The following is a 21,484-nucleotide window of genomic DNA, read 5'->3' on the forward strand; positions in this document are numbered from 1 at the left end:
ATTTCCCTTGCCAGCTATAATAAGATATTGCAAACTACAGTAGCCATATACTGACTATAAAAATTAGAGTTTTTTTTTAAATAATACATTTACCCCTGGACTGTTGCTATGAATAATTTTAGGATTTTCTTATTGGGATCTCAAAATAGTATCCAGATAATATGCATTATATTCTTTTGCTTAATTTTTTCATATTCTGGAGTCTGAAAAAGACTTTCGAGATAATGAAATACTAAATATAGAAAAACCAAGTAAAGTAACAAGGAGATGACTTGCATATTTGAAAATAGTTGTATTATTTACTTTGACAGTCAGAGGGAACCTGAGGCAGATGCTGTGATAGCTACCTTCTAATGCCTTATTATTATTTACAGTTGACGTGTTTAAAGTTCCCCTTAGTTATTGCTCTAACTGGGGTATTGCTTGCCCCTCTATTTTGTATCTCCATGCATGTCTATGACTATAATTTGGCAAAAAAGGCTTGATATTACCTGGTTTCCTCCCCCCAATAATCTGTAGCTAAAACAAGCATTTCCAGCCCAACCATCTTACTGTTAGGCAAGCACGAACTCAGCGCTAAACTTTAATGTCCTCGTCCTTCAGCGTGAGCTGCAGTTTTCTGTTTTTGACTCCTACAGTCTTTTCACCAAAGCTATCTTGTCTGATGATAAAACCATAAGTGTATGAAGCTCACACATTTTTCATCTCTTTTATGACCTTATCTTTCACGCGCGGCTCCTGTGAAGGTATCCTAACTATAGGGAGCACCTGGAAAACATATGTGGTATCTCTCCTCTGATAAGCAGTTGTGAACAAGAAAGTAGATCTGTCACTTCTGAACTGCTCATTGTTAAAGAACACTTTGATGATTTAGCTGATTGCAAAAACACATTATAGGGATGGCTCAGAGCTCCAGCGACACTCCTAGTCAAGAAAGTTCAATAGTCATATTGTACAAGAATTTCTATAAGAGGTTAATATTGACAGGGACTACATGGATTAAAAGAGCAGGGTCGAGAACGGCTGTCTGCCTGCATGACTGCTCTCAGACACTGCTGCTGTTGTGTGCTGGGAAAGTAACGGTCTCAGAACGCGGCAAGTCTTTAATTCCGACAGCAGCGTTTAACTTTGACTGAAAAGGTGTTTGTTTGCATTTTTGAAATTATTTTTGCTTGGCGAGGAGGGCCACTGCCTTCACCGCCTCGTCAACAATACCTAATATGGTCTTTAAAGGCGCTGCTTCACATGCTCAAAGACTATATTTCTCCAAGTCATTTATGTTGTGCGTTATATTTCTCAATAACACCTTCAATTTCCCCCCATAGGGCTCGCATTGATTTGGAAAACTAGACTAAGAAAAATGGAAGGGCTCTCAATACACTTATATCTTTTAAAAGAGCAACAAAGGCGTTTAATCTTGCAGTAGAAAACCATTAACTCCATAGTCATAATTTTAGAAATATTACAGATTTTTTTTCAACTGCTTGGCATTATTCAGTTTCATTCTTTTATGAATTACTCTCAGGATAGATATCACAGCTCCCGCATTAAGTGTGTTTGTGCTTTGCTGGAAATACACTGAGCTGTCTATTCAGAGGTATGTGAATAAAGAATTCAGAGAGCAAATGAGAGGATGTCAAATGCTCGCCCAGTTCCTCTGTCTCTCGCTTTCTCTCTCTTTTTTCTCCACGGCTTTCCTTCCCGACCACTAAGGCTTTTCGAGCAGCATACTGGCAGGCCTGTCACTATTATCTTGGCTAGTAATTATTCATGACATTTGTCCTACGCCATTCCATAGCCCTGATTTCAAACATAGGAGAATCAAAAATGGACTAAGAAAAAAAAAAAAAGACAGGCAGCGAGGTGAGTTCCATTCAAGTCAAGAAGAAGCTGGAGTTGGGTTAATATCAAAATAAAATTCTATTTATAAATTTTCTATGAGAATAAAATACTGAAACGAAAGAAGCAAGTGTCCATTATGAGTTAAAAAATGGTGTTTCTTAAGAATACTTCAGAGATTTCATATTTGATTAAATTATTTTTAATCATTTCATTTTTCATTAGTAAAAAGATTAAAAATGAATTAGGTAAAAAACATTACCATAAAAATGAGAACTAGTTTCCTGAGATAAAGTTAGAAGATGAAAGGTCCAAAAGTTGAAAAATGTGACATATTTTAGTTATTAAATAGAAATAATGTGCTGAAAGCAATTAATTAGCAAATGTAATGATATTGCAGTAGGTTATGGCAAAAAGAATGAGACAAAAATCTAATTTCCTAACTGGTCAGTGAGCAATGGTTATTGATCAACCATCTATGTGTAGTTGATTTTATTAAGTGCCAAGTAAAATAGGAAATCTTAAAAAGTAATGATTAAAAAGATTAAGTCCATTAAACCTTTCATCTTAGTGTATAAGCATAATGAATAAATGGGGACTTACTGTGGGGAAGAGAAAGTGACTCTCAGACCATATCTTGCCGTCTTTGTGGCTTGCCATGTAGACGATGTCTGCCGTATCCTTTGTTGCTCCTCTCTGTTGGCACGGATCAGACCCAGGACCTCACCTGTACTGAGCACATCCTCCACTTCTGAGCTACACCTGGAGCACCAGGGTTATATTCTTAGATGTTAAAGTATGGTCTTTGGAGTCAGGAAAACATGGGATCTAATCTCATCCCTGATGCTTTCTGTGTCGGGGAGTCCCCTCACTTGTCTATCCCGTAGTTTATTTTTCTGAGGTATCAGAACACTGATTCCTGACAGGGCTGATAAGACAGCGTTAATGCAGCTCTTAGCAAAGCACACAGCACGGAGCAGGGTTCAAGATGTGGCGGCCCTGTTGAGGTACAGCTTGGAAACTGACCTTCGGAGAAGACTTGCACCTTGCTAATAGTTCTGACTTCAATATTGGGCTTCCTGGAAAGTGTGTAAACCAATATAAAGTAAACACTGGCCTATTTTATTTTCTATATTCATATGCATCATTGCAGATGAGTCATTTTCTCCATTCTGCGTTCCTTCTTTTAGAGAACATAAAAACGACTAAAGCCTTGTGGTTTTAACGTGTTATTCCATCTCAGATTTAATTTTTGTAGTGAGATATGCAGTAGACTTCCCCAGTTTATTAAACATCTCCAGATAGATGAAAATGAAACAGTTATAATTGTGTATAATTAGCTATTTTAACAATGGCTCAAATCAGAGTCATCAATATTTAGCCTTGCTCCAGATGTCGGGGCAAACGAAATGGAAGCATTGCAGTCTTGATTGGGCAGCTAAGTGACATTTAGTGAAAGAACTTGGCGATTTGAAATTATAAACTCACTCAAGCCCTTAATCAGCTAAATTAAAATGTTTCGTCTTGAGCCGTTCAGTAACATGGAATCCAAATACCTGCTGACGTGTCCTGTCATCCCACATCTCTTAGACACTCCTAGACACTGGTGAAGTGATCACGGTGAGTTTGTCCTGTGCCTAATGAGGAGTGGCTTACTTCACGCCACGCAACAACCAGAGAAGACACAGCCTTAAGACTTCCCTTCAGTACCGAAGACACAGCCTTAAGACTTCCCTTCAGTACCTTCCAGCACCCCCAAACCCACTCTCAGATCATGACATATTTTAGTTGGACGTCTTGCCAATTTCATGCTTGCCTTTTGTCTAGTGTTATGATATGTCCTCTGTGGCTCACTTTGAGGAAACAGCTCCCCTTTCAGTCTGAATGTTGTTTCCAGTCACGTATCTTTAAGACACAAATGCCATAATGTAGAGAAGCCGTAGTTTTTATGTTCTTAAAGGTCAACACAGTGTCTGCAACTTAAAAGGCATCATTTTAGTGACTTGGTCCTCATATGGTCAGAAAGCATCCAAGTTCTTCTGTCCTAAGAGGCATTGGAGTGGATGCTGAGGTGGGGACATGGGAGAATGCTGAGCCGGAGCTGAAGGCTAATCTCTCAGTTAGCAGTTGGAAACTATCAAGGAAAAAGGGGATCTTTGCTGGACAAGCACCTGGCCTTTCTCTCCTTCTGCACTCTGTCCTCCAATCTGCTGTCACTGCTTGCTCTGGCTGATTGCAGCCAGGAGCCAGAAGATAAGGAAGCTCACAGAAGTTAGCTGCACATCTCACGAAGTAGGGGGAAAAGAAAGGAATGTCGATCTAGTCCAGCAAGAAAGGTCAAGTAGGAAAGACCCAGCTCCTGGGAGATTCTAAGATTCTTTGTCCTAGCTAACAGAATTCTGGTTCCACCAGCCTGCTCACGGTATGGCATTAGTTCAAGGTTTACTCACAGGCAGGAAATCATGCTGGAAATTGGATAAAAGGAATGGCCTTGGCCTAATCTATCAAGGCAGATGATGCGAGCCTCCTGCTTACAAACCCCGAATCTCTTTTTGTCTTGATAGAGGTAACTTGAAGGGGAGGGAACAGGTTGGCAGACTGAAAGCCAGTTGGTTAGGTCAAGGCTATCAGTATTCAGACGTCATCAAGCCTGCTTGTATACACAGACTGAGAGTAAGCCTTGTCTGGTCCTGAGAACTGAGAGCAGAGCACGCCCCTTTGATCTCCAGAAGATAATTGGTTGGTTTATGCTCTTAGATAATTGGTTGGTTTATGCTCTTAGATAATTGGTTGGTTTATGCTCTTAGATGCAACCTGCAAGTGGAGTGTAGAATATTGGGACACCACTCTATTGCTGAGCCTCTGTGCCTTTCTTGTGTCTCCGTGGCCTCGTGCTACACTCTCTCTTGAGAATGTGCTCTCCGTGGTGACTTCTACAGTCCCAATAAGGAACTCACTTTCTGCACAAAGCCCACTGAGCCTATCGTAGCTCCTTAATCACAGAAGATGCCCAACACACACCTTCGGGAAAGGGTGGATACGTTCATCAGTGTTCTTTCTGACCATGCGAAAAGCCAGTCAGCTTCTAAAGAGTTTCATGAGGTTTATGGTGTTATGAAAGGTGTACTTTATTCTGTATCATCAACCAAAGCGGCTTTGTTGCACCGAACTCAAAAAAAGTGGTATTTTTTTTTTATTCTTAAAGAATGTATTTCAGCTTTTCTCATTCTCCTTACCTTTATTCCAGGTTTTAGAATTAATTCCTATATTGAATTTACAAGTGGGGAGAGGGAGAAGCAAAACCTATAATGTTTAAGGATCAAATCTTATACTCATATCACATTAATGTCAAGGATAGTAATGGTTTTCTAAATTTTATACCGTAAGTGTCGATCTTAAAGTTAACAAGATATAGTACGTTTTTATATATTTTTTAAATATTTATTTATTATTTATTATGTATACAATAGTTTATCTGTGTGTATGTCGAAGGCCAGAAGAGGGCACCAGACCTTATTGCAGATGGTTGTGAGCCACCATATGGTTGCTGGGAATTGAACTCAGGACCTTTGGAAGAGCAGGCAATGCTCTTAACCACTGAGCCATCTCTCCAGCTCCATGTTTTTATATTTTGTATAGAGATTCAAATTCAAATAGATATCTGAATGACTAGGTGGAAAGTAACTCTAGGATGCTTCAAAGAAAGGTAGACAGGCCATTTAAACTTAGATGTTAGCACGTTTAGGTTCAAAATCTCATAGGCATGACTTCAATATTGTTTTTGTTCGTGTCTTTGCACTGCACCTCTTGGTATTTATATATTATAAAATAAAGATACTTAAATCTAGAGTTTTTGCTTTTAAAATGCACTTGTATTGGTGATGTTTCCTCTTTCACTGCATCTCAATTCTTTTCAAGACATACAGGGTTTGTTTGTTTGTTCCTTGCTTGCTTGCTTTTACTTTTCTTGTGAAGTGAAAGCATAAAATTCTGAAAACTAACTGCAGTCATCCAAGCATACGTTTAACTTCACAGTGTCTTCTGTTGGGATGAATGGAGTCACCAGATTATATCACATGTTAGTCAATCAATTGGGGCTCTTACAACTTCTCTTTAAGAGAAATAGCACCAAGTTTTAGAAGCATAACACAGGAAGAATAGAAGTCTTCCAATAATGTAAACTCACTCCTAGACACTCTATAATATTTAATTTGGTTTTCTGTATTTTTTATTACAATTTGGAAATAAGGTCACTATGGCTTTTTTTTGTATTCAAGGTATTCAGAACAACTATATTTTTCTATCTGATTTTTTCTGATATAATAATAGTAACTCCAAGGTGAGATGTGTATGCAAATGTTTTTCATTATTTACAGAACTTAACTTCAGTTACCTACTGACAAATATTCATAGCTTTCTTTAATTTTAAGCTACAATAGATATCAAAATTATTACTTGTGGACATTTTCGCCAATGAACTAGAAAATATGTGGAAAGGCATTTCCTTACCAGATTTCAGTGTCACAGAACTTTGGTCATTTCTCCTTTCTCTGTTGATGTGTTTCAGTGGATGATGAAGGATCCCAGCAGCCAGCCGAATCAGATGGGGACAACCATTCTGACAAACCCGGGCAGCCCGGAGTAGACACTGAGGACTGGGATGGCCCAGGTAGGACGGTGAATAGTACATTCAACCCTCTTTCACTTTTTAGCAGAATCTCTCACCCTCTAAATTTTAGCTTGTAAGGGGAGGTGAGAAAATAAAATACAGACGGCTTGTAAAACTTAAAACAAAAATCCAACTTGAATTTAAAATAATACATGGACTTGTGTGTGTGCATGCAGGCTGGTGATATAGGAGTTTGAGGAAATATCATGATTTAAATAAGAAAACTTTAAAAACCAGCGTCATCTCGGCTTGAAGTCTCTGTCTTTTCTTCATTCTTACATCAAGTTAGTCAATTCTGTTTGCTTGCTCCTTCAACAGAGAATCATTTAGCTACATCCAAACTCAAATCAGACTCAGTTTGAAACCTTGCAAAGCAGACAGTAACAATAATGCTTCAAAGAGCTGCTGTTTCCGTTTAGTTCCATCGTGAGTTACAGATGGGGCCTCAGCATTTATTTAGACATTGAGTCACGATTCATAGATTTCCCCCTCTGATTCAATGTTCTCGCAACATGGTCACCTTTATTAGTCAAATTAAATTGGCTCTTAAAAGGTTTTATATTTGTTCATTTTAGGCAAAACAAAAGGCTAATCAAAATTTAATATGAATAAAAGTCATAAATATATACTTCGTATAATCATGCTGCAGGAAATAACCTTATTGATTATTGTTGAGAAATTTATGATGCGCTTATAAATGGAGACCATTGTCTTTTAGGATTTTAGGTTAGAAGTGAGTTTCGAAATAGTTTCAGCCTTAATTTCTGAAGCATTAAGTACCCTTTTTTTTTCATTAAGAACGATTGCTATATTTCAATCCCATTTTCACCCTTGCATGACTTTGCAAATTGCTCTCTGCTGTGCAAGGGAAGGAGAGGAAATCCACTGGTAATTTTCTGAAGCCAGCAGCTGGAAAATATAATGCAAACAAAAATGAAGATGCAGTATATTGATTATTATGATGTCATTTCTAATGTTATTCATGATACATACAAATGTTTGCAGTCTGCACACTAGAGCATCATGCCGTACAAGACTCTGCACACAATTTTATTATATTTTAAAATACTATAGAACCATGTTTTAAGATATTTTAATGCACTGATTTAAATGCAAACTTCTGGTATTTGTATTTTCTTGCGTATTTTTTCTGACTTTTCAATGTGGGGCAATTTCCTTAGAATAATTGGAAAGTAATTTTTTTTTAAAAAAATACCTTAACTTTATTATGAGGCTTCCATACAACATGAAAAGAGAACAGGATTTTTTATTTTATATTAATAGGATTAAATATTTGTATTTTGAAAGTGTTGTGCCTGTCCGGCTAGACTGGGCGGGTTTTACGTGTTTCTATTTTGATATATCAGTCACACAACTGCTTTGGACACACTTGTGGAATCCAACTTGCCTTTCCAGTTGTAAGACAATAAGAAAGCAACAGTGTCCTAAGCTACTGAGCATGCACGGCAAAGCTAATGCCATGCTTGGGAAGCTTTTGCAGAAAGGATACTGTTGTCAAGGAAACATTACTAATAATTGGAGGTGTTGAGTAGAGAATGGTACTTGTGAAATGAAGTCAATGGACGTGCTATAGGTGTGCTGTTTAGTTTCTGTTTAAATTAACTTCCGGATTTTACTGAATATATATTTTATGTTGTGGATTTGGTTTAGACATTGCTGTGGTCTGTATTATTTATATAGTGATACACCAAAACTTTAATGGAAAAATACATGTCTTTTTCATGCTGATAAGACCCCACCCCTTTTTTGTTCTTCGACATTTGTTGGCACTTTATACCTGTATGGAAGAGAAAAACTTCCAGGTTTGGGTGACAGTTCCAAACTCAGTAGCTTGTGTATCTGGATTCCAAACTATGCCCTAGGTCAGGATTAGCTCCCTCCTTGACTTGTCAATATCTGGCTGGGAGAGCTGTGGAAGACTGCTTAATTTCTTGGAGCTTCATGCATTTGTAAACTCTAGAAACGATTACAGACTTCTCCAAAACTGCAGCAGCTCATAATCATAAGGCGCTAATGATTTTTTTCCTTACAGTTTTGCAACTATTATGTGTCAAAGGTTTTTAAACATCTCACAGAGTATCTAAGACCCCGAGGGGTAAAGTTAGGTGACTCTAAACATTAGTTTTCTGTTTATCACAGATCATTGTTTGAGATGTCTAGCGCTAGCGCTGAGCCAGGTTGGTTTCAAGGTCTCCTAATTTCACACCCCGACTTCCCAGTGCTGATACTCATCCTAAGGTGGACAGTTTTCTATAAAAATAGAAAAGAATCAGAGGATGTAAAACTTATCCAAGGAATTCGAAGCACAGTACTGACATCATTGAAGATGGATCAGGAGTTATCTTATTTTTATGGGGTTTGATTGAAGACGACGGCATAACCTTCCTTGACAGCTGAGTTCAATAATGAATCGGCCCTGCCTGAGAGATTCTATTTTTATAAAATGCAAATCCTCCCGTGTAAGAAAGTTATCCTTTGTTTGTCATTCAGAGGAGAGGAGTACTCAGAAGTCAGAACCATTCACACCTTTGTTAACTTTTAAGTGGAGCCTAAACAATCAGAGGAAATGATGTTTGTCAGTAGTCAGGCTGCAGAACTCTCTTCAGGGTTTGCAACCCTTGTGGATGCAGCAGGAATCGTTCACGTCTGGAAAGCTAGATGCACACTCGTAGTCAGGCCAAAGTAAAAGTCATTACCTCATCATTTTAGCATTCCATACGTCTCATTTTCAAGTCCTTTGTTTTCCTTGCTCTTAAAGATGTTATCCTGACGCGTCCTGTGAAATGCTCCATGCAGTGGTTGCTGCTCGCTCTTAGTCCCATGTTCGCAAGTTTTATTCTTACGTTGTTTGTCCTCTTTCAAAGTAGAGTCTCTTTTTCATCAGCCTCATGAATTTTATATTTTTCCTATGTCACAGGTTCTTCATTTTACCAACATTTCTATGTATTTAATTCCATGTTTAATTCTTCAATGGATATTTATTGTGAATTGATGGGGAAGGATCCCAGCAGGCCGTGTAAGGATGATGCACGGCACTGCCTGCATGCTGTCCTCTTAGCACCAATTTACTCACTTAATTGATCATAGACTGGTCGTTAAAGCAATAATTAAACTTCCTTTATCCTTGGAAGTAGCCCATAGTGTCTACAGAACTGTGTTTACACAGATCAGAGTCAGACAGGCCATGACAATAGTACTATTTATGGCCTCGTATGTTGGCTTGTTAAACAGACAGTCCTCAGTTTCCTTGTCTCTGAAGTGGGTATAATGATAGCTGCTGAGCAATGTCTTTATGAAGATGAACTTTGAAGTGGATAGCCTGCACAGGGTTTCTATCCCCACACTCAGGAGGATTCAGTGTTGGCTGTCTTCTTCCTCCTGCATGTTACTCCTAGGGAAATATTTTACCCGCGGTCCTCTTAAACCAGTCAATGGTTGAAATAATGACCTTATTTTGGAAATATTGCTTATGTCTCTGTCTGTTTCATAAGAAAGTCTTCAGAGCGGCTTTGCAAGGCCAGTTTGGAGTACTGATCTATGGACTGGGATTTAGGAGCTTTGTAGCCAGGTTCAGCAGCATCCTATAAATCCATTGTCATCTCTGAGGGAAGTTTGGTGACAGCCAGGCCTCACTTACATCAACTCAGGACGCTGACAGGTCCCAGTCTTAAAACTTGACTTCTTCTCATACTTGCGGATATCGAATAATTGGCTTCTCTTTCATAATACAAAAGAATATTACCATAATGTGTATGTGAGTGTAAGTTTTCAAAACTGTGTGTTCATAGACACCTACCCAGATAAAAATTTTGACAAAATTGCTTTTTGCCCTTTTTGACACAATTTTTATTTAAATAGCTCTTGATATTTAGGTATTAAACCTATATGATCATATTGACAAAATGAAGCAAAAAATTCAGTACTGAATTGACAATTCAGTACTGAATTGACAATTTAATAAATGAAAAAAATTACTTGGTAATAACTTTTCAAATTATATATTATAAAACATAAGAACTATTTGCTGTCCATCACAGGTAAGTTATTTTGGGATAATGTCATGTGCTGTATAGCAAAAACACTTTCTCCCTGTGTTTCTTGTATGGCCTTGTGGTAATGTATGGCTCAGAGCAAGTTAATACTGCCTGTGGCCCTAGTGCTTACAAATCAGGCTAATAATAATAACTCTCTCATTAATGAGATTTTACACGGAAAGCATGGAGCGCAGTGTCTCAGAAGCACTCAATAAATCACTCTTAATATTGATTTTGCTGTCATGTTGGCCATTGGGCCTTGGTAGCTGTTAAGATGCTTTCCATGGAAGTCTTCTTTAGATATTAGTACGGGGAATTAATTTTGCAAAATGATCTTGCTCTGTAACTAAACATCATAAAGTTATGTTTGCTCTGCTCTTGTCTACCTGACTTGAAACATAATTGAGATATAAATTTTTAGTGTCAATCCATTTTGAAAAATAATTGGAGAGGAAAAAGTTAAGTGTGTGTACTTGTTGCACAGAGACTAAACATTGTTTAGGAGAGCTTTACTAAGTTACTTCTTAGGCTTGTGTTCAGTACTTTGAACTGATGATGCTGATTGGGCTTTTTCTGCTTTGTGTCTAAATGAACCTAACGAATCGGGAGCTGTTTTGCATCTGGTGGAATGCTAGCTGGAAGACCACTGTGAGACAGAAGCACCCGCCTCATGATATAGGTCCCCCATCCCCAACCCCCACCTCTTTACAGTCCAAATAAGGGCTCGAAGATTACAGTTCTGATCTCGTTTTCCTTCTGATTGGGAAAATGTGGTAGATATAAGATCTGGGAAATGCCATTTGAAGAAAATGAACAGACACCTATGAAACATAGTTAAGCACAGATACAGCCTGACAGTAAGAAGAATATGGTGAGGAGCGGGGGGAAATGGTGGAGCCACTGTGTGTTCCGCTGACAGTGAGTTGGTATTATCTCTGTTATCAGATAATACAGTTATCATTAATTTTCACATTTGCATTTCAATCTTTGGAAGGAAATGACTCTTGCCGGATGAAGATAAGAGCTCTGTACCACTATAATGAACCATCATTTTATCCCAAGGCTTTGTGTCCATATGAAAATGAGGCAAGGGGAAGAGAGAGAGAGAGAGAGAGAGAGAGAGAGAGAGAGAGAGAGAGAGAGGGAGAGAGAGAGAGAGAGAGGATAATTGTATACAAAGGGGCTCAAAAATATTGTTACAACTTGCCAAAAATTCCCACAGACTTTTTGAGTCTTCCGTAAAACAAGAGGGGGTAAAAATACATCTTCTGTGGTGCACTTAAGTGGATCTCGGATTAGCGATGAAAGCCTGACTCCTCGGAGCGGAGTGCTACCTGGACATAGTGTGACGTTCTCTTCGTCTTTCCAGCTCGCTTCAGTTTGCACTCTCACACAGAATGAGGCCATGCATAAATTAAAAACAAACAAAAAACAGTAAAGATAGGTTGCACGACTGCTTGGAAACACACTTACTAGGCTGTGAAGAACTGCATGGAAAGTACCATTGACTTATCACAATTTTTACCAGAGCTATGTGAGAATACAAAATAAGAATGTTTTGATAATGACTTATTTTAGATTTGGCTAGCACCTAATTTGTTTATACAAATTTAATTCAGAAATTCAAGCTAAAAGATGACTAGTTAAAATTTAATTTATTTTAGGCAAATTTTTTTTTGTAAAGACCTTTCCCTAAGACACACCATAGGAAACAGATAGTCTTCATTTCCTAGCTATATCATAGTTCCTGTATATGATAGCAAACTCCTCCTTTGAATTCTATGCTTTTGCATGAGTGATAGATTCCCTTGTCTACTTTTGCAGTAGAAATTGCTTAATTAAAGTATAAATCTTACCCTATCTTTAAAACTTACACATCGATGTTCTTGCCAGTTTAGTTCTGTCTCCCCGAAACTACTGGACTAAAGTTTCAAACTCTGACACTCAGCAGGTGGTGCCCTTTATGAAGAGAATTGTTGAGGAAATGAATAATTGCTGTAGTTGGGGTCATAGAGGAGAAGGAGAATTAATCTAATCTACGTCCTTTTAAGATAGGGGCAGGTGTAGAGACAGGCAGACATACAGACAAACACACACACATACAAACAGGCATATGTACACCCACATGCACACAAAATACACACATGTGTGCACATTTACATACAATTGTACATACACACAAGCACACACATACACACATGCATGTGCACATATACACACGCCTGTACATACACACACACACACACATACCACTGTTTTATATGGAGATGAAGGGAGAGTTGTAGGTAGTTCTTCTATAAGATACATAATGCCAAAGATTGCTAGTATACCCGGCGAAAGCTAAAGGGTATTTGTGGGATTCAGATTTTAGTGGGAACTAACCCTGCCAGTACATTGTTGATGAGCATGTAGCTTTCAAAACTGTAGGAAACTATATTACGTTATTTAAGCTACCCAAGTTTTGGGACTTTGTTATGGTTACCCTAGCCATACACACCCCTAGAAAAATCGCAGAGGCATGTGATTAGAGAGGAACCCTGTGGGAAGTGACCAACATGTTTGGCAATGCTGCTTGCTGCACATTTTCGTTAATTGACTTGGAGTATCTTCAAAATAAGTACATCCATTTTGATCAAAACTATGTATGTAGCCCCTGAAAAGCACAAAAAAAGAAACATCATTGACAATGTAGGTGTACTGTCACCTGAAGTGCTTAGGGGGATGCCCTAAAGTTCCTGCAGGGAGCTCAACTTCCATTGTCTTGGTAGTGCTTTTAAGTCAGTTCATTCTGATGAGACCAGGATTGTCTGGATGGTTTACTCAGGGGAAACGCCAGTCTCTGAGAAGTCTCAGCAGAAGCCTGGAGGCAGAGCAGTCCTCAGGGGAACACCAGGGACTCCTCAGAGGAGCTGAGGAAAGCAAGGACGGCTGGGTTCCTTTTCAGAAGGAGGGAAGGGTGCCAGATTCCTGCCATGGAGAGCTGTTAACGCTGAGAATAAATTCAGTGGCATGTAGAGATTTGAGATTTTCACTAGGAAAATCAAGATAGATTTAAGTGAAAGGGAGAAGGCGAGGACATGGAATCAAATATAGTAAACAGCTATTACATTACCAAGTGTTCTTGGTAAATATCTGGGCTTCTTTGAAAATATTCATTTACAGTAAAGTCCTTCATTAATTCTGCCTAAAAAAATCCCTGAACGTCAGAATTTAGAGATGTGTTTCCTATATTTTAGCTATATGTGCATATATATATTATCACATTGTTTAATATAAGTACTTGTTCCTGTATTATTTATTTTGAATCAATTATTCATTATTTGTCATTGATTATTTTAGAGTTGATTTTGATCTATTGCCCCTGCTATGTATTTGGACCACATTTCTTTTATTTTAAATTTTACAACTTCAGTCTTAATTTTCCAATATATTTGGTTTGTCAGTGTATCAGTTTTTATAATTTCAAAGTAATTAATATAAATTTGGTGATACTGTACTACATAATAATGTGCTAGATACTTTAAATGGATTAGAGGTATGCATTCTTTCATACAAGGAGATAACCATTATGTTATCCTTTGTATATTTTTAAAATACTTTAAAATGACAAGAGTGCTTTAGATCTTGGTGATCATGTTTTTGCCTTTATAATAAGTTTCAAGTCTTGTTCTTGAAGTGATACCTGAACTCATGGGTCATTCAGTCATGAATAGAGTTGACATATGCATACCAGCTATTTGGCTTCTTCTCCTACACTTTGCAGACCTACACTAACTACACTAATTCATTAATTTAGTTCTTGAAGAAGAACCCTGTGTCAGACTCCAAGACAAAAAATAACAGATATAAGATTATATTTATCAAAGCTCAGATCACAGGGGCTAAGACAGATTTGGTGACTAAAGTACAGAGCTGTTAATGTGGGAGTTCCTATAGGAGTGGCCTCCATAGACTCACATGTTTGAATGCTTGACCCACAGTGAGTGTCACTATTAGCAATTGTGACCTTCTTGTTGGAGGAAGTGTGTCACTCTGGGGGTAGGTTTTGACATCCCATATGCTCAAGTTACTCCCAGTATGGTACACAGTCTTCTGTTGCCTGTGGTTCCAGATACAGAACTTGCAGCTCCTTTTTCCAGTACCATGTCTGCCTGCATGCTACCATGTCCTGCCATGATGATAGTGGACTCAATCTTTGAAACTGTAAGCAAGCCAATTAAATGTTATCCTTCATAAGATTTGTTGATGTCATGGTGTCTCTTGATACAAGTGTGTATAGGGTGCAATGGTAACAGAAATAGAAGAAGGTCCCCTGGTGCCAACAAATACCAATGATAATGAAGGTGCTAATGGAGTCTGGAGAGAGGGTGGGAAAGGACTGCTGGTGCTGATGGTACTATGTGATGCTGATTCAAGGATACATGTGGTGATGACCCCTTTATTTGGTTCCACAGGAAGTGATACATTCTTCTTGGGCCCACTTGAATTGTAATTGATAAATCAAATAAATTTAAATGTGAACTACAATTCCCACATGTGTGATAATCGTGTGTCCGCTTCAGACAGAGCTGTTTATAAAGGGACTGACTGACTAGTCTTGCTAGAAGTCTGCCTGATGAATGAACACTGTGGAGAAGGGAAACTGTATCTTTAAACCACACAAGGATCCCAGATGTAAGCATGAGGCTGCTTGCTAAAACCTTTCTATTTGCAAACTACTAAGACAAATGGAATGGTTTGGTAAAAGTCAGTTAAGGAATCATGGTGAAATCTAAATGTAGCTTAGGGTATCACCTGGAAATTAAGGTGCCTAGCAGAGCCTCAGGTTCGAGGCTGATGACACATGGTATTGGAAAGCAAGGGTGGTTCTTGCAGTTCCGTAGAGAGTGTGAAGGGAATCCAGAGGGGAAGCCCTTGGAGAGAGTGTGAGTGTATTGCAGACACCAGAGATTTTGGCAAAACTCCAATGGCAAAATTCGTCTTATTCTAGATGGACTTAAATATGAAATAATGTATGCTTTTGATTTCTAAATGTTAGCATGGTGTCACATATAAGAAAACAACTAAAAGAACGCAATGACCTCCAAGCCTAAGTTTATATGTGAGTAAAGGCACTAACAACTAAGTTTGTTGTTTTCTCATGGCACTAACACAAAGGCGGTTACTTCCCCCAACTCCCTGTGTACAAAGTAGCAGACCTCTCTGATCGAATGAACATTTAACAAATTCTCTTGTTTTTTCTCATTAACATTATCACAATATTGGCACATTTATGAACATTGTAGATCACAGGAACCGAATACAATAAAACAAATATATTGTAATAAGAACAGAGGCATGTTATTTCTTATAGAATTAAGTAGGTTGCAAGCCACGGTGTATAGGAGGTTTGTTTTTTTTTTTTATAAACTGTGCATTGTGTAGCTGTATATTTTAGGTATACTTTCATGTCAAAACAAGAGAGGGAGAAAAGCAAGTTAAAAGGAAAGAATAAAGCAAGAGGCATATTCTGTCTTCATAGCCTTTTCCTTTCTGTGTCATCTCCGCACTGTTTTCCCTTTACACAGGTTACTCTAGAAAGTTACCGTATTCTTCATTCTAGGATATTTTATATTACCCTGTAAATTGAATAAAAAGAGGGAACTGGGCTCCTGAGCAATAATTACAGTAATGTGATTAAAGCAACAGTTATTTAATAGGATAGTAAATAAGATATTTAAAAAATCATAGCCCATCATTTCTAATACCATAAGTAAAGAGAACAAATATTTGTTTGCTTGTTATAGCAGTGGTCAGTTAAGTGAGCCTTACACTGTGTTGGGGAGCCCTTTGTCACTGGTCATAGGGGGTGTCAGAGTTATGCAGAGAATACCTTAGGGGGAAATTTGCATATGTAAATGTGACTGTGTGTGTTTTCTTTCACCAAGCTGAGTTTAAGCAATGTTTTTCATTGTTATATGAACAAAATAAAACATATTTATTCTCTAAAAAAAGTTGTTTTTAGCGAAGACAAAGTTTTAACTATTTCAAGATATGAAAGATAATGATTTAATTTACATCTTTCCTTAAATATAAAAATAATTGTATTTTTTTTCATAGTAGCTTTTTACATTCTCATAAATGATGTATAATGCAGGAAAAAGATGCATTGATTATGTTAGACATTTTTAAAAGAGTACAAATTATTCATTCATGTAAAACTATAATTAGAATTGTTTGGCAATAATTAATTGCCATACAATTAAAATTGATAATAATTAATTTTCCATAGAATGGGAGTATTTCTGAAAATGGGAGGGAATTATTCTATGAGCTCACATAGCTTAGCCTACCATTCCTCACAATATTCTTCAATCAGCCTTCTAAGTACCGGGCTTATAGGTGTGATTCCCTGCTCCTCTAGTTTGTAGTACTTAAAGTGGAAAACTTAGTGTGGGGTTTTTTAAATTATATTTCTTAATTTTCACAGTCACGGCTAATATCTACTTTTTAATTTATAGGTCCCTATTCATTCATTTCCTATATTTAAGATGTGAGATTTGCCTTTTCTGGAAACTTCTGATCAGTGAGATAGATAACCACGTTTTCCTTAAGCGTTCTCATCTCCAGCATGGGGGAGCCATGTCCTTACTCTGTAGGAGTGTGTACTCCAGCAGTAATAACTGAGAAATGTGTCTCATAGAGCAAATGCTGTCCAAGTGATTTCAGCACGGAGAAAAGATCACCATCTTCATTCTTATCTCTAGATATCTTTTCTGTCTAAATTCATCCTGAATCTTCATCTTCTCCTTTTGATGGCTTTAAATATTGAATGCCAGAGAAATAATGAGCCCACTTATGTCTGTTTTGTTCTGAAAATTAGGGTCTTAACTTTCTTGATTAGAACAAGAAAGAATTTACTCCAGCATTTCAGAGGAGTTTAAAAATCTACAAAATTTTAGGTGAAAATAATTCAGTTTTTTTTCTGTTTACATTCAGCCTTGGTGCACAATGGATTTGTGATGACTTAGTAAATATGAAATAGAAATAATTAAAGTAGATGAAAGGAAACATGGGAGAGAATATAAGAGAAGCAAGGGTTGTCTTGTTATATGTGTAGCTAAGCTAGAGTCTTTAGTAGTTCTTCAAATTTACTTCAAAGAAAACTACAAGTTTCTTTTCAAAGATGTCTTTGTATTAATTTTTAAATATTCAATATGATTGTTAACTATGTCTTTAAAATTATAATAAACTTTTTTAAAGGATATATATTTATTTTTATTGATCTTGACATAATAACAGCCATAATATTCCTCTAAACACAGTATTAAAGGAATAGTTGACATTAACACAGAACAGAAAGTTCATTCATTTATTTGTGAGCTAGCTAACAGGCAACTAAATAAGTATCTGAATTCTTGTGATGGTACATCAAGGTTTCCAACTTGGTGTGACTGAGAAACATCTAGGTGATTGGTAAAGCATACTTCTGTGTGTCCTTGAGAACACTGATCCAGTGAGTGTTTTGATGGAGTCAAAATGTGACCATGGTGGACATGTGGAAGGCAGGTCCCTTGAGCCGTGTCCTTGGGTTGCATCGCGCTCTGGCCTGTGCCTATCCCAACTCCACTCTGCTCCCTCTGTGCAAAAGTCACTTCTCATACCAGTGCTCATTTTGCCATTATGTTATAGCCAAGTCCATATGGTCATTCTACCACGGCCTGAAAACTCTGGAACAAGGCAGAGAAACAAGCTTCCTTCTTTTGGGTTGTGTCTGTCAGGTCTGCTGACGAAACTGACAATGCACTCCCGAGATCCTTCCTTTTAGTCTTCTTGTTTAAATACAGTGAAGAGTCCCACGTCAGCTAGGAGATCTTGAGTCTGTTCTTGATGAAGGAAACTGATGGGAAGTTTCTGACTTTTTAAAGATTACTTTAGGGACATGAAACATGGCTTAGCTGTTAAGACCCCGTGCTACTCTTGCAGAGGACTGAGGTTCAGTTCCCAGAGCTCACATCAGACAGCCGGCAACCACCTGTAATGTAACTCTGATTCCAAAGGTTCTCAAAATTCTTTTCACCCCCAGAGCAACTGCATGTGTGTGGTAAACATACAGACAAATACACACACACACACACACACACACACAGCAAGTTATTTTAAATGATTATTTTCAGTTTTCTTTTTCTATCAAGAAAACTATGGGAATGACCACATCTCACGTTGTCTTCATTTTCTTATCAGATTTCTGCGTTTACTTCTCAGCATCTGTGCTTAAATACTCCAGGAACTAAGCCCCAGCAGCACATGGCAAGAACGCCATTTTTAAGCTAGTTGATTGTCCTGAATTTTACCATGTCTGCACAGGCGCAGGTGAGGATTAGCAAAGCATGGAACCCTTGGCTCTCCCCAGTGCGCTGTTATTGTTTCTTTTTTACTGATGGAGGCCCTCCTGGATTTTCACAATGACCTTCCTATTTCTCTTTCCTTTTCTTTCTTTTGGGATTTATCTTCCCCAGACCTCTTTAGGGTGTTCTTAACAATTGTTTCCACAGAATTGGCTTTCATGGGGGTCTCATATCTTTTAGTTTTATGCCCTATTCAAAATTGCTCAATTTACCTCCCCAAAGAGGAGATTTTAAAAGTACAAACTGTTGCTAAATTCTCCCACCTTCCTGCATTTATTACTTCCTATTTGGGATATTTTTATAGAAAATGCTTTGAAAAAATAAAATATATGCTTATCGCTGTTTTAATATAAGTTCCACTATGAAATGAATTCCACAGAACTGGGTGGGGGTGTTATAGGAATAGTGGATGATACTGGTATAAAGCTCAATAGAGCTCTCAAAAGTATAGCAAATGCATATAACGTTTTTGCAGATTTCAATTTGAAAGAAAATGATTTCATTAGAGGGGAAGGGAGAAGAGAAACCACCAGTCAAGACTTGGGAGAATTCAGGCTCCTGATGAGGCCAGCAGAGAAGACAAACTCAGTGTTCAGATGCAGATTAGGCCTCCGAAGATGAGGGTGTAAAAAGGATTTAATGGTGGGGTGGATTATAGAAATCCATGTAACAATGTTAAATAATTATAGTTCCAACAGAGATCAAAGCCGTGCTGATTGAAGGCCCTCAAGCTGTTAACAGGGAGTGTGTTGAAGGGAAAAGAGCCTGCCTCAGAGATTGGTCAGCCTGGGCAAACAATGTCTGTGATCTGTCCCTGTCCACGTGAGGAAGGGAAGATGGGGGAGGAAAGTGAGGGAAAATTTCTTCCTCTAAAGCCACTTTTGCAAACAGATCGGGGCTTTGTGTGTTTGAGACTGCTCAGAAAATCAGTCTGTGGTGAACCCTTCTGCTGAAGCAGGGCAGAAAGCCAGCCACTGCCCTGCCTCAGAGACGGTAACAGGAAGGACCACAAATGATCCACTTCCCATTCTTGATTTTTTTTCCCCCTTTCGAACAAGTTCCATACCCAGTTATCAAGAGAAAAAGAGGATACACCCAAGCCTCTGGTTTGATTTAATATGTCCCTAGACATGATGCAGAATTATAAAACAATTGAAGTTAGTTCTAGAATAATGAAACTACAAATGTTTCAGACAAACACATCAGAGCTGTGTGTGTAGCTACACATATCACTGTCGGTGTGTATGAGAAACAGCATATTCCCACCTGTAAGATGTTCCTGTCGCTATGCAACATAAAATTTTATACCATTTTGTCATGCTGAACATACGATGCCAACGTTCTTTAAAACAAGATTAATAGAGATTATACATCTATATCTTATATCTTCATTAGCATTTCAACTGAAGAGTGACATAGGCATTAGAATTAGAAAGTTGACCCTACCAAGTATTTGCCGATGTTTCTATGGTGAGTCCCTTGTTGTGCCTGGAAGCACATGGAGAGATTTATGTCAAATCTCTCATTGAGGCGCCTGATGTTTCTGACACAATGGTGTTTCAAGATTTAATAAGCATAGGCTTGAGAGAGACTCCTCTTCTTAGTTTTGAAAAACAGATGTCAGCTGATGAGATGCTGGTCTACATATTTGACCAAAACTACCAACAGTTCTCAACAAAGTTGGTAATATTTTAAGGAAGGATTCGTTTGTTTAACTCTTATTCTTCTATTAGAATAATTTGATAAGAATTTGACAATTCAGGTACATTTGTCTGTTCGTTCAGATAAGGATACTTTAAACATGAGAGCTCCTTGCTGTATGTACCCTGTACTGTGGAAACAATACTGTTGAAGATACATTTCTTCATGTAAGGATGATGCGGAGTTGGGTGAAGGTTCTTCTCAAGTGTGGGTGATGAGGTATTTAGCTTCATGACTTTATCAGGGAAAGTTTTTCTCATATTATTACATTTAATTTTTAATATTTTAATGCGATATTGATTCCTTTGCCAAAGTAATTCCTATTTTAATCATGGTATGAAAGGGCTCGCTGTGAAATCATTTAATCACTGGAAAAAGTGGCAAACTTTTTCCAGTCATAAAATATTGTTCTAAGATCACAGTCATGTGGAATTACAAAAGAGAAGACCCTCATAAGATTATACTATTTTCATGAATATATGTTGAATATTGCCAAAATAGCTTAAAATACCAATATAAATAATATAAATTAAGGCAATTTCAGTAACATACCAGCTAATTAACAATGAGTTTTATAGATCCCCACACACTTTTATGTTTAAGACATGTGTAATTTCCAAAGCTGGGCATACATATCTAATAATTAAGTGATTTGATTACTCATTTTACTGTTCCTTCTCTTTTTACGTGGTTTTTTTGATCATAATTATTTTATAGATTCTTCTGTAGCACAGAGGTTTATAAAATGCTGAGAAGGGCCATTAACTGCCCTTCAGGAGCTGTCTCTCCTGAGTTGTTGGTGCTTCACATTGTAACTTTCACTTTTACGTTAT

General features: G+C 37.7%; 1 protein-coding gene across 3 annotated transcripts in view; it reads left to right on the forward strand.

The window, feature by feature from the left end:
* The window catches only part of Zfpm2 (zinc finger protein, FOG family member 2), a 418,495-nt gene that overhangs the window by 107,431 nt on the left and 289,580 nt on the right, over nucleotides 1-21,484 (forward strand). For all 3 annotated transcript variants that reach the window (XM_050162068.1, XM_050162088.1, XM_050162077.1), the window contains one exon: nucleotides 6,407-6,508. In XM_050162068.1, coding sequence (XP_050018025.1) covers nucleotides 6,407-6,508 — 102 coding nt within the window. The remainder of the gene's footprint in view (nucleotides 1-6,406; nucleotides 6,509-21,484) is intronic.

Source organism: Alexandromys fortis, unplaced genomic scaffold (assembly GCF_014885135.2).
Source record: "Alexandromys fortis isolate MF-2015 unplaced genomic scaffold, M_Fortis_MF-2015_v1.1 scaffold_17, whole genome shotgun sequence".
Classification (NCBI taxonomy): domain Eukaryota; kingdom Metazoa; phylum Chordata; class Mammalia; order Rodentia; family Cricetidae; genus Alexandromys; species Alexandromys fortis.